At 43.5% G+C, this 14413-nt stretch overlaps 1 protein-coding gene across 4 annotated transcripts in view; it reads right to left on the reverse strand.

Annotated features, from left to right (window-relative positions):
- The window catches only part of LOC138739375 (serine-rich adhesin for platelets-like), a 47823-nt gene that overhangs the window by 17957 nt on the left and 15453 nt on the right, over positions 1 to 14413 (reverse strand). For 2 of the 4 annotated variants that reach the window (XM_069891288.1, XM_069891287.1), the window contains exons 3-4: positions 13202 to 13355; positions 5189 to 5246 (exon numbers count right to left, since the gene is read on the reverse strand). In XM_069891288.1, the coding sequence (XP_069747389.1) occupies positions 5189 to 5246; positions 13202 to 13355 (212 nt within the window). Of the gene's footprint in view, positions 1 to 5188; positions 5247 to 13201; positions 13356 to 14413 lie in introns of those variants that run through there. The other 2 variants (XM_069891290.1, XM_069891289.1) reach the window with 2 other exon arrangements.

A 14413-nucleotide genomic window follows, 5' to 3' on the forward strand; every position in this document is an offset into this window, starting at 1 on the left:
TCAGGCAGATGGTTGAGGAAAATGCACTCGAAGAGTGGGCAGTTGGTGTGATCACCCATGAGCGCGAGCATCTCGTCCATCAGCTCCATCGGGGACCTGTCCTCCAGGGTGTCGAGTTGCAGCATTCATGTGGTACGCTGGTGCCTGGATAGTCCGAGGGATCCGGTGAGCATTCACTTGATGGTCTTGTATTTGTCTTCGGTGGGTGGGTGCTGAACGAGCTGCAGCACGCGTCTGGCGGTGGCCTGGTCCAGGGCGGCGACCACATGGTAAAATTTGGTCGTGTCGGATGAAACCTGGCAGAGGTGAAACTGAGCCACCGCAAGGCCGAACCAGGTCTCCGGCTCCTGAACCCAGAATTCAGGCAGCTTGATGGCTATAGCACTGATCCCAGGTTCGATCATGATGGGTTCAAAGACATTTGAACTAGTCGGGGTCACCAATTGTAGCGGCAGCTACGCTGTTACCGAAAGAACACACAACCAGACGGGTTGAGCTCAGTGAGCAGAAATGATTTATTTCAGGCTGCTGGGCTGGACTTAGACTCCTTTCCCGGATCTGGCTGAGAACTGCGCTGGGGGAAACTGATGTCACCCGGGCGTCACATGGTCCCCCAGCGTGGGCTTGTGCTGAGAAGGGGAAACCCCTGATGGCGCCATTTTGGCCGGCTGACCTGACGCGTGGATTACAAGCGGGGCCGGTTCGCCTGTCTAGTGGTGTGCCACCACAGACTTACTATTCAGCCATTCTCCTTGGGCAGTCCCTCACAAATGAGGATGACTTACTTCTATTCCCATTTTGTGGGTTTTGAAATTATTAGTGAAGCCAGTGGGAATCACATATTCTTCCACAGGTGGCAGCTAAAGAGGCAAGAAATGCACTCCTTCCATGGCTTATCGAGGACTTTGTGCTCTTGATACATAACCACATGGCTTTCAATGCTACCCTGAACATGCTTTTTCATCTTTATTGTCATGGGCTGTGATTCCCAGAAGTCAGTGGGGATGTTTGCAGTTCAAGGATGGATTGAGCACATCTTTAAATGATTTTTCTACTAATATGGTAATTTCTGCCCATTACAGAACATTGTCCACTACCTTGACCTCGTGTATATATTCCAAGACTGAAGCATATCAGAGAGGAAGGATCTCTGCTGCCTGTTGGACCATGGGTTTAGTACCAGTTCTGAGTCCATGATCTTCAAATAATCCTTTTCTTAATTAACCAAAGACTGTGAGGAATCTCAACATCAAATGTTCATCTGCTGAGGTATGGGTCACTGAATTGAATTGTTTATTGTCACAGGCTCAGTTTTATGTGCCATCCAGGCAAATCAACCCATAAGAAAGTACAGCAGGTGTTGCAATAATAAACAAACCTGTAAGATAGTATAACAAAAACAAAGAACAGGCCCTAGAGAAAAGTACATTTAAAATAGTGCAAGAACATCATCCTTTATCAATGACAGGACTATTTAATAGTCTGAAAACAGCAGGAGTGAAACTGTTCCCGAGCACATCTTTTATCTGCTTGATTTGGGAGGGGGGGTAGGAGAGAAGAGAGTGTGACTGGGGTCTGATGAGTCCTTCAATATTCTGGCAGCATTCCAGAGACAGCAGGAGGTACAGATGGGTCGATGGAGGGGAGGTTGGTTTGTGTGAGGCATGAGCTGCATTTATAACTCTCTGTAGTTTTGTTTTGGGCAGAGTAGAACCCATTCTAAGCAATGATGCATCCTGACAGGCAGGTTTCTCTGGTGCACCTGTAACATTTTAGAAGAGAGCTTTGAGATGCGTCAGGGATCTGAATGGTAACACCAGGACTGTTACAGACTTTATCAAAACATCTGTGGAAGAGTGTGTCCCCAAATTGTTCAGGATTTTCCCCAACCAGAAGCCCTGGGTGAACAATGAAATCAGGAACCTGCTGAGAGACAGATCACAGACACTTAGGTCCAGAGATTCAGAACACTACACAAGGAGGAGGTATGACCATGAAAACCCATCTCCTGGGTGGAATGGAGAATCAGGATGAAAATGGAAACAATGAAGGATTCCCAACAGCTGCAGCAGGGCCAAAATTACATAACCTGCTACAAAGAAAAACAAAGCTGATGTAGTAGGAACAGCAAAACCTAACTCCCAGATGAACTCAGTGCCTTTTATGCCCAATTTGACCACCAGAACAAGAAAGAACCACTGGACACATCCACCCCCATGTCCCCTGATGATCCTCTACAGTCAGTATCCAAGGATGATGTGTGGGCTACCTTCAGGAGTGTGGATCCAAAGAAAGCATCCCATCCAGACAACACCAGGCTGAGTGCTGAAAAGTTATGCGGTCCAACTTCCAATGTATTCACAGATATCTTCAACATCTCACTCTGACATGCCTCAATCTGTACCCAAGAAGAGTGTGGTACCTGCCTAAATTATTAGTGGCACTCACATCCAGAGAGATGGTGTTTTGAGAGGCTGATATTGAAGCATATCAGCTTCTGTCTGAACAGTGACATAGATACATTCCAATTAGTCTACTGCAGCAGCCATTTCACTGGCTCTACACAAAACCCTGAAACACCAAAAAATGCTCTTTATCGATTACAGTTTGGCATTCAACACCATCATGTCCTCAAAACTGATCTGCAAACTCCAAAAACCGGGCCTCAATACCCCACTGTGCAATTGGACCCTGGATTTTCTCACATCAAGACCACAATCAGTGAGGATTGGTAAGAAAATCTCCACAGTCTCTATCAGCATTGGAGGATTACAGGGCTGCATTCTTAGCCCCCTCCTCTACTCACTTTACACCTATGACTGTGTTTCACAGTATTGAGTTTGTTTACATTTCTCTTTTTTGTATACATATCTTTTCAAGTACAGTTTTTTTGCACTAGAATCAGAAATTTTACCTAGCCTGCAGAAAAAAGAATCTCAGGGTTGTATGTGATGTCATGCATATACTCTGATAATAAATCTGAACTTTGACTTTCCTTAGGCTTCTGAGGAAGTAGGATAGTTGGTGCATTGCCTTCATCATGATGTCACCGTGGTTGGACCAGAGCAGGTTGTTGGCGGTATTTACATTGAAGAACTTGAAAGTGTCCACATTTTCCAGGATTTCACCATGAGCTTTTATTTTCAGAGGGTGGTGCATTACATCAGAAGCAGATTGATGGAGGGCCTTGGACTTATGGATGTTGAGTGCAAAGCCCATTCTCTCACAGTCTTAAATTAATAAATTGAAGTAGTATTGAAACTTAGTCTCGGAGTTTGCACAAATGTTGTCAGCATTCATTTCCATACTGCATCTCACTAACTGATATTCAGGTAACTTTGGCTTTGGAGGGTAGTTGCCATAGGTTGAAGTGCATCTCAACAACTGATATTCAGGTAACTTTGGCTTTGGAGAGTAGTTGCCATAAGTTTAACAGTTCTTCATTGGTTCTGAAGATCAGTTCCACTCCCCCAAGAGCTTCACTAAAAGCAAGGTGAGGCATTGTAGCCATAAACATTGATAGAAGTGTTGGGGCAAAGGTGCAGTTTGACACTGAGATGGGTTTGGTTGTGAGAAAAATATTGGTTAGTGTCAAGGACTCCATGTATTATGAAGCAAGAAAAATGGAAACAAATTTTTGTTTGCAACTCAATTGAGCAGGGTGTTCCTTAGTCTAACCTAATTGCTGAAGAGAAAGGCTAATGGTCAAAGAAGGTTATGTGTTAGGGCAGCATTTTTATCTTTCAATTATTGTGCAGCAAATATCAGTCCTTTCATAGACAGCTGTTTCTATTCCTTTGAGAAAATGTGAAGCTTCTGATCCAGTAACTCTAAGTACATTGTTGATCGGATCTTCAATCACGTCATCATTTTCATCAAACAGTCTTCTTTTTTCTTGGTTGACATGTCGAAAGTTTTGTGGGTGCCAATCATACCAAAAGTCAAAGTGGCCTTCAGGCTAAGATTTAACAGGTTGCCTGGTTTGAACCACTGTTAGAAAGTCAGGTAGGTCAATATCATTCTAAGTAAGTGTATAAGAAGCCTGTGGAGCTATGGCATTCAACTTATTTTAATAGGACACTGGATCCAATTTTGCACAAATCTTAGGCACCTCAACCTTCTTTTGATCAAGACTGGTGTTTAAAAGATTTTAAGATTTAAGATTTTAAGAAATTCCAAAATACAATCCTTCACTTACATTACTAAAATCTAAGCTGAATATAAGATTTATTCAGATATTTTTTCTATCATGGCTTAGTAAATATGTTGACTCTTTTACATGGAGTTGTATAGATATCTGGTTACAAAAAGTATCAAAGGGCATGGAAATTATTTGCAAGCCTTTGCAGATGCAACTATTGAACACAGACTCCAGTCCTCAATCTTGCCACAAGATTGTTTTTTTTTGTGCACTACATCATCCTAAACAGAATTGTTGATTGAGCTGGAGCTTTCCTATTCAGTGGCAACTGGCAGAAAATGTAAAGACATTTCTCCTTTTGAAATTGTCCCCTATGCCTTTTTTGTTTTGCTCAACGGTGTATATACAAATTCTACAGAGGACACAAATTATTTCCATGTACCCAAGGATTCACTTGTTCAGTAAATTTAAAGCTTACATTTTTTTTTTATAAAAGAGATTAAGAGGTGAGAAATTCCAAGCTGCTGGTGCATCTGTTAAAGTGTGACTAGAAGCATTCCCTATCTATTGTCATATTCCTTGCTTTGGCCACTCTGTAAACAGTTTCATAGTTAAGATCAGATTCCTATGAGGTAAAACAGTCCAACCTAAAATTCAGCAAAACCCTCTGCTGATCTGAATAGAAGAGGCATGAATGACCAACATTAAACCTTTTACAGAAGATTTCTGGCCTACTATTAAGGTAATTAATCTATTTAATATTGTTGTATATTTTACCTTTGAGGTTTTCACTTAGGGCCTGTGCCTGTTTGATACAAGATGTTTGGGAATATATGAAATGGTTTCTTCACATACTGATCCAGAGAGAATGCAGCCCTGAATGTACCCTAGCATGCAAGTGAAGATAAATACACTGTAAAATCAGATTCAGTTTGGAACTAATTGTTTATATTGGATTTCCACTCCTATTATTTTCTGTTAATTGTGAGGAAGCAATTAGATATGTTCAATTAGGGATTAGTAGAACATAAAAACATCACAACATACCTGGAGTTGCTGAAACATGGTTGGCGATTCTAAATGCACCAATTTCTGGTTACTGCACCTGTTAAAATTAATAGCATACAATTAATAAAGAATTAACTTAAAAGGAAAAAGTGCATATACTGTAAATCTAAATAAAACTAGAGAATGCTGGAAACACTCAGCAAGTCAGGCAGCATCTGTGAGAAAAGGGAAAAAGTGCTTAACATTTCACCTTGAAGTCCTTCCATTGTTATTGAAATAACAGTTTATTCAAAAAAAGTGAACAGTTTATGTGCCACTTTTCACATCCTCAGAATATCTGGAACCATTTTATAGCAAATTAACTACTTTTGAAGTGAGGGCACTGTCGTGTCTGCTACAGCAGCGCTACCAAATAAATGCACACGACTCACAACTGTCAGTAGAATTACTGCAATCATGCGATCTGCCCTCTTTTATGTCACTTCTGGTTTGGAAGCCAGAAACTGGAAGTGACGCCACAACGCATCCCGACAGCACGTGTGTCTGCTGTAAGGTAAAACATCATGAGATGGGAATGTGTAAGGAGTTACCCTGTGCAGGGCTGTAACAAGATGTGAATGCATCCTTGTACTTACAAGATAAGAGAGACATTGATGGATTGAGAGGCAGGAAGCTAACAGGGAAAGGATAGCAACAGTTTTAGTCATTGGACAAGTAATGATATGATGATGTTCTAAGCACGTATCCAAGGGTATAAAAAATCATCATTTTGCTGATAACGGCAGAATGCATTCTCCGACTAACATTGTTAGTCGCAAGTGTTACAATCCGGTAATAAAGAACAAAGAACCCTGATTTCGACTCAGTCTGGTGTTTGTCTCACTCATTCATGAACAAAGCAGACCTAACACTGCCCCTAGACTTCGGAAGGCCCATGCCATCTTCTTGGGTGAGTACACCCTGGCGATTCTGCCCATCCCGGGCCGCAACCGTTCAGCCTGCCACACCACACCCCCAACTGCACCCCCCTCCCCAAGAATTGCCATTAAAACATGCACATGGAGTAGACTTGGGAGGGCAACCTCTGTGCCTTAGGAAAGGATACTGCACAGGTAGTGATAAGTCCAAGCATGCAGGCTTTAAACGGTACACCGTGAATAAGTCCATTCTCCCGCCAATGTCTAATGTGAACACTACGTATGGAGTGCCCTGTCCTTGCTGATGGACAAATACATGCTCTGCTGAACGTAGGTCCTCAGGAACGTGGGAAGGCGGATCACCATGACATCTTGCCAGAGGAGGGTTTCGTGCAGCCATCTGGTCCCGAAGCCTCTGCAGAACATTAAACTCATCAGAATCCGCGTCGGATCGGTTGAAGTGCAGGTCACCTGGGACAATCAGATGGGCACCATAAACAATTTCCGCTGATGAAGCAGGTAAATCTTCCTTTGGTGTACCCAAGGCAAATGATCCATCCAATTGGGGCTTACGAGTCGGGCTTTCAAGGCAGACTTAAGGTTTCTGTGGAGCGTTCAACCAACCTGTTCGACTGTGGGTGATAGGCAGTGATATGATGTTATTGGCTTCCACAGAAATCCTCCAAACCAGTCCATAAGGATGACTTAAACTGGATCCCACAATCTGACGTGATGTGGGTGGGAATCCCAAATCTTGCCACCCACTGGTTGAGGAACGCTCAGGCACAGGTTTCTGCATCACTGGCGGGGAGAGGAATGGCTTCCGGCCATCACGTAAGACAGTCGACCACAATGAGCTTACTGGTAGAGGACCAAAGAGGTTGACGTGCATGTGATTAAACTGGCGCTCCACGGGAGAAAAGTTTTGCAATGGGGCCTTTGTATGTCTAGGAATTTTGGAGTGCTGACAGGCCACACAGGACCTGGCCCATAACGTGACATCTCTTCTCAGCCCATGCCATATGAATCTTGAGGACATGAGGCGCACCATGGCTCTAATGGAAGGATGGGAAAGGCCATGGATGGAGTCAAATAGGCACCCTTGCTAGGTTAGTGGAAGAATGGGGCAGGGTAGGCTGGTGGAAGTGTCACACAATAACGTGGGGCCCTGTGGGTGTGGTTGAAAATCTATCACTTTCAACCCTGTGATCTTGATCTACCAACTGGTCTTTGGCCAATTTTGCCACATCGAGGCCACTACTAAGTGTACAGATGGAGGGTCAGGACAACGCATCAGTCACAAAGTTTCTCTTCTCCGGCAAATGCCAGATGTCCATGGTGAATTCTGAGATAAAAGATAAGTGCTGCTGTTGTCTGGTGTTTCATGGATCAAAAATCTTCTTAAAGTCAAAGGCCTATGGACCATATAGGCCATAAATGACTTACCCTCTATCATATATCGGAAATGCCTCACTGTTAGATAAAGGACCAACAGTTCCCAATCAAATACACTATATTTGAGTTCTGGTGGCCTGAAGTGCTTGCTAAAAAAGCTAGAGGGCGCCAATAACCTTGAATGAACTGTTCCAACACAGCACTAACCGCTCTATCAGAGGCATCTGCAGTGAGCGCCAATGGGGCTGAAGTATTAGGATGTGACAAAAATGCAGCATCTGCGAATGCAGCTTTGGCTGCCTTAAACCAGTGTCAGCTGCTGGGGTCCAATGAATGTCTTTAGGCCTGCTCTGGAGCAACGCAAACAGAGGACGCAATATACAAGTAACAGCCGGAACAAAACGGTGATAAAATGTCAGCATTCCCAGAAATTCCTGGAGGCTTTTAGCCGTGACCAATCTGGGAAAGAGCTGGATGGCGTCGGCCTTCTGCGGAAGGGGTTTTGCCTTCTCAGGTGTTAAATGATGCCCAGGAAATCAATGGTGGTGAGGGTGAATTGACACTTAGCAGGATTCACCGTGAGGCCATGTTTCTCCAAACGCTGAAACAGATGTAACAAATGGAGTTTGTGCGACTGAACATCTGGGCTGGCAATGAAAATATGATTGACATAGATAAACACAAAGTCCAAGTATTTGCCGATGACATCCATCAGCCATGGAAAGGTTTGGGCCGCGTTTTTGAACCCAGACGGCATGCGCAGAAATTCAAATAGGCCAAACACTGTGATTATGGTCATTTTTTAAATATCTGCTGATTTACTGGAAGCTGCTGATATCCTTTCACCAGATCCACCTTGGAAAAGACCTGGCAGTCGTGAAGGCAAGGCAAGCAGAAAAGGCCTGTATGTGTCGGACAGGGTATCTGTCTGGAATGATAACATCATTCAAGCGGCAGTAATCATCGCATGGACGCCAACTGCCCAATTCCTTCGGGACCATATGCAAGGGCAATGCCCAAGGGCTATTTGAATGTCAGATGATTCCCATTTCTTCCACAGCTTTAAACTCAGTTTTAGCTTGAAGACATTTATTAGATGGGAGTCTCCTTGCCCTGGCATGAACGGGCAGCTCCGTAGTTTCGATGCAATGTTCTATTCCATGGGCTGTCAAGTGCTGCAAAAACTGGTAGCCAAAAGTGACGGGAACTTAACCAATTCATTACAGTCTAGAGTGTGCGCCCCAAGAGAGGCAACACAAGGGGGTACGTGGTGGTATGGAATAAGCTCCCTGCATTTATTTATATCCAGCAGTTGCAGGAAGCCCAAAATCTGGCCTCACTGCAAGAAAAAGGAACCTGGATCAAATCTGGACACTACAGGTACACGATCCTTTATCCGGACATCTAAAATCCGGAAAGCTCCAAAATCCGGCAAGTGGGGACCGGTGGTTGGGGGTGGTAGCCGAGGGACTGGCGGTCAGGAGAGACGGCCGAGGAATGCGGTTGGGGGAAACTGCCGGGCGGCCGAAGGACTGTGGTCAGGGGAGGCGGCCGGGCAGCCGCGGGAGGGGGGGGGAGGTGGCCGAGGGACCACGGATGGGGGCGCGGCTGGGCTGCCGAGGGACCGCGGATGGGGGTGCGATCGGGCGGCCGCGATCAGGCAGCTGAGGGACCGCAGATGGGGGAGACGTCCGGGTGGCGAGGGACCATCGGTCGGGGGAGACGGTCAGGCGACTGGAAAGGGGTGGGGGTGGATGTTGCAGCACAATTTGGGGGGGCTTTCTGAAATCCAGAAAAATCTGAAATTCAGAACACACTGTCCCCTAAAGGTTCCGGATAAAGGATCGTGTTCCTGTTCCAGGATATCAAGCTATGGCATCGCCCAGGTGGCCTAGTCATCTGTCCATGAAGTCTATTTTTGCCCCGGCTTGCAGGCTCACATGGGCAAAGGAGGGATGCAGCATAACATCACTTAATAGCACCTCAGGGTAAATACAAGGGAATAGAGAAGCGGAAAAGAAGCTTTGAGCATGTGAGAGAGGGACAGATTTGCCCACCCTTACAAAATACATGGTGGCAATTTGCTAATTCTACTGCCCACCAGCTAATCTAACCAAAAGTTACGTTTGTATGGGAGTTCCCCACTCGATGAAAAGTTGCATATATCTTAAACCCTTGCCAGTGGAAAGAAAACCCTCATTATGTATATTGCTAGGATTACAGGCCTATACTATTCCAGACCACAAGTCTGCTCACCAGAATTTTCTGGACTCCATAAAGTATCTGGCTTTGAGTATTTCCAAGTTCTGTGGGAACACACCATTAATTTTATAGCATTGTATTCCCTCTATGTCTCCAACCTCGGGTCCTGGGCAATAGATCCAACAATAGTGACATTACAGAACTGAATGGCATAAGACTAAGTACTAGCCAAAGAAGGAGGGTTCTGTGTACTGGCAGGGAAAGAATGCTGAACCAATATACCCGATGTTTCAGAAAACATGACCCACATTTCAGAACACATGACCCAACTATGAGACAAGAAACAAAGACTGCACACTCAACATCAGCCTGAAGGCTGGGATTTCTTCAGTTGGTTAAAGTCAGTGATAGAAGAAGGAATACTTTCTTGGTTGCAGCCCCTCTCTACAGGCTCATTGCCCTGATCTATTTAGCAGTGGTAGTTTCTGTTGGAATCTAGGGGTTAAAACAGTATGAAATAAATGATTAATCAATAAGTTTATTTGTACTGCATGAGTCAGGGAAAGAGGAATGTGGCTAAGTGGCTGTCACAGCATGGAGCAAAGTTGGCTGAACAAAATTGGCTGCTCCCAAGATACAGGGAGAGGATATGCATAAAACGATTTAGGAGGAATGCTCAACTGAAGGAGGTGGGAAGTAGCACAGGAGACACAGGCCAGATCAGAACAAAGAATGGCCCCCAAGAATCAAAGGGAATGGAAAACCAGTCTAGGAGGAAGATTAAGGCACGAGGAGGTGTTAAAGAGAACAGCAGAAATTGGCCAGACAGGGACCGAATGGTGATTAGAAATATCTGGGGATGAATTAATTTCAGATCTAAACAACAGGATAGTCTGGCCTGGAGGATTAACATGGGAATGCTACACCCCAGAAATCTGCAAAACAGGAGATGACTTGTGATAACCCTTATGCAAAAAGATCTAGCAGGGAAAACAACTTTTGTTCTGTGTGATAAGATTGACCTATATAAACTGTGCCATCTGGACAATAGGGGTCAGTCTCGGGGAGTAGCTCACTGGCAGGTGACCTATGAACTAACAGACTGACCCAGAGCTCTGTTAAATTTTATTCTTGTGCTGTGCTGTGTGGTGTAATAAACTGACTGTCGAACCGAATACCTTCTCCTATCACTTCATTCAACGAACGCGCTGGACTCAGTTCACACATAGACTAAATTAAGAATAAATAAATTAAAGCCAGAGTCCAACATTTCTTGCATTATATCTATAACTATGTTTTCTCGGTGTCTGTCCCCCTCCAAAATCAGACGCAGATAGTGACATTATACGATGCAAAAATCTCAATTTACAGGAGATGGGGAAGGAGAGAATAGTTAAGTTGAAGAAGGATGCTTAAAAACACATCCATATCCCTTTTCAGGAAGAAAGCGATACAAATCTTTAGGTGTTGATCAGAAAGGTCAACTGTGAATGATTGGTGGTAAAAAGTTTACATTACCTAGTGCAGAATGGGATTCTTGACTTTTAAATGCATGCTGAATTTAAAACTACTGATGCCCAACCTTCAGTAATAAGCAGGGTGCCAAGAGTTCCAATAAATAAAACATGAAGTCTTTGAGGAGGAACTGTCAGAATAAGAATCAGAATTTACTGTCATGAACAAGTCTCGAAATTCGGTGTTTTGCAGCAGCGTCGTAGTGTAAACATTCATGTTATAACCATCTTACAACATTACTATAAATAAAAAAAGTAAAAATAATAATGCATGAAAAGTAAGACAGTATCTTTGGTTCATTGATCATTCAGGAATCTGATGGCAGTGGGGAAGAAGCTGTCCTTGTGCCATTGAGTGCTCATCTTTAGGCTCTTATACTTTTTTCTCCAGTGGTAGCGGAGTGAAAAAGGGGATGGCCTGGGTGGTGGGGATCTTTGTGGATTGAGGCTGCTTTTTTATGACACCGCCTCATGTAGATGTCCTCGATGGAGTGGTCTGGTGCCCATGATGCCACAGGCTTAGTTAACAACCATCTGGAGTTTATTCTTGTCCTGAGAGTTGGCACCTTGAGTGTTTTTGGTGACATCTCTTCAGACACCTCACGAAGAATAGCCGCTGACAAGCCTTCTTCATGATTGTATCAACATGGAGGCTCCAGAACAGATCCTCAGAGATGTTTACACCCAGGAATTTAAAATTCTTGACCCTCTCCACTATTGAGCCCTTGATGAGGACTGGGATGTGTTCCCCTGATTTCTTTCTGAATCTCCGTAACCTCACAGATTCAAAAATGACCCCCCTCCTCCAATTAATTCTTTCCTGGTCCCTTATCATATCCAATTAACACCTTTTGTCTCTTTCTGTTCTCCTCCCCCTCCCATTCTTTCCTTTTCCACAGCCTTTTAACACAGAGTCTTTTTTACCTCGAGGAAGACTCCGGCCTGAATCGTCAGTAATACAATTTTTACCTCCTTTGGCTGCTGCGATACCTGCCGAGTTCCTCCAGCATTTCTGTGTTTTTACTTATGATAAAAGACTGATTGAGTTAACCCAATGAAAAGTTCATCAGATACTTAATAAGGCCTATTTAAGACCAGCTTGTCTGTTTTCTACTTTACAACTATGAACTTGTAACCGCTGACATTTAGAGTTTTGATTGTGGTTTTGGCTACTGCAGGCTGTCCATGATATCATAGTAATAAACTCTTGGAGTGAACCTCAAAGCCTCTGTCTTTGAGCTAAATTTCTGTGACAGTCATAAAGCACAGACCCTGCACCAACCATCAAGTCTCATTTACATCATCCTTTACTATTGCCATTTCATTCTTCCCGTACCTCCAGATGCTACATTCAAGTACACGCTAGGAGCAGAATTTAATGACTACAGGTACACAATCCTTTATCCGGAGCCCTTGGAGGACAGTGTGTCCCGAATTTTGGATTTTTCTGGATTTCTGAAAGCCAAATTTAAACCCACCTGAATTGTGCTGCCGTATCCACTCCCGCCCCCTTCCAGTCGCACTGCCATCTACAACCCCCCCCACCCACCCGATTTGAGCTGCTGGTCTCCCCCCAGTCCTCGCCTGCCCGACTCGCGCTGCCGGTCTCCTCCTCCCCTCGCCCGCCTGACTCGCACTGCCGGTCTCCCGCCTGCCCAACTCGCGCTGCCGTCTCTCTCCCCATTTTCCGGATTTTGGAGCTTTTCTGATTTTAGATGTTCGGATAAAGGATTGTGTACCTGTAATTAATTTACTAACTTTAGAGATGTTGGGGAAAAAACAGAGAACACAGATGAAACTCAAGGTGTCACAGGGGAAAAAGTGGAAACTCCACACAAAGAATACCTGACATCAGGATTGAACTCAAGTCACTGGAACTGGGAAGCAGCAGAAGTTCTACTAACTCTATACACCACCTGTTCCTCCTGGATTTGGTTTGTATATTCCTAATATATTTAAAAGAAATAAATTTCACCTATTCTTGTAAGTTATCGTTAAAAGCACGATGCATCAGTTAAACTTACTGGCCTTGCTCCAAGAGAGGCTCCGCGTTTTGACCAACAGATTCAGAAGCGACACCTTCGTCTACTTTGAATATACCTGAGGATTTTGTATTATTGATTACATTCTTCACCTGTGGACAGTTGTTTGATTGTGTCAGCTTCGAGTCAGTTAAAGCTGGAAACAAACGAGTAGATGGATTTTAACAAAATTAGTGCAATTATCATCATTTATGCATTATGAAACTGTACTGATTCTGTTCAAGGAAAAGTGTTGTATAATGATAGAAATAGGGATAAAAAAATTTAAACTAATTATAATTTGGACAGCATGGTTGGTGTAGCAGATAGCATAATGCCATTACAGTGCCAATGATCGGAACCAAGGTGCAAATCCCGTGCTCTCTGTAAGGAGTTTGTATATTCTTCCCACGTCCCCAATGCGTTTCCCCAGAGGATCAGGTTTCCTCTCGCCATTCAAAACTTACTGGCGGTCACAGGTTAATTGGGTGTAAATTGGGCAGAACGGACTTGTGGGCCAAAATAGCCTGTTTCGTGCTGGATGTCTAAATTTAGTTAAAGTTTTAAAAATTTAAATTAAAAAAATTAAAATGCAATACATTGATTAGCAGAAATCTGCTATTATAGAAACTATTTTCATTAAACATTACAATTATTTAGAATTACACATTATTAAGCAAATCTTAAAATAGGTTTCATACAAGGTGATGAGATCCCCAGAATATGGAGTGATAAAAAGCTAATAAATCTGAAAGAATTGCTAATCTACCAGTGTTTTGTAAGAGGTTACTAGAGTGATATCAATGCTTAGGTCATCTCCTCTCAAATTTCACACATTCAGGAAATATTCCCATAAACTGAGACAGTTGTAAATGTTACCCCAAAATTTAAGGATCGAGGGAGAATGAAAATGGAGCCTACTGACACATCACTTTGTTATTGGGGTGGGGAAAGTATTCCTAGTAATGATGCAGGATGCAATAACTGAACATTTTTACAGCATAATAGAAGTGAACAGACAAAAGTGTGCATGCAAGAAAAAATCTACTGTAATTCCTCAATCTTATGATGGTGGAATCGATAAAAGGGAATCTGTGAATGTGGTATATTAGGATGCAGAAAGCATTCAACATAATTTCCATAGGTTGATCAAGATTAGAGCACACGAAATTGGGGATTATAAAATGATGTTTATATGTGGATTGCGAATGATCA

Source organism: Narcine bancroftii, chromosome 7 (assembly GCF_036971445.1).
Source record: "Narcine bancroftii isolate sNarBan1 chromosome 7, sNarBan1.hap1, whole genome shotgun sequence".
NCBI classification, from domain to species: Eukaryota; Metazoa; Chordata; class Chondrichthyes; order Torpediniformes; family Narcinidae; genus Narcine; species Narcine bancroftii.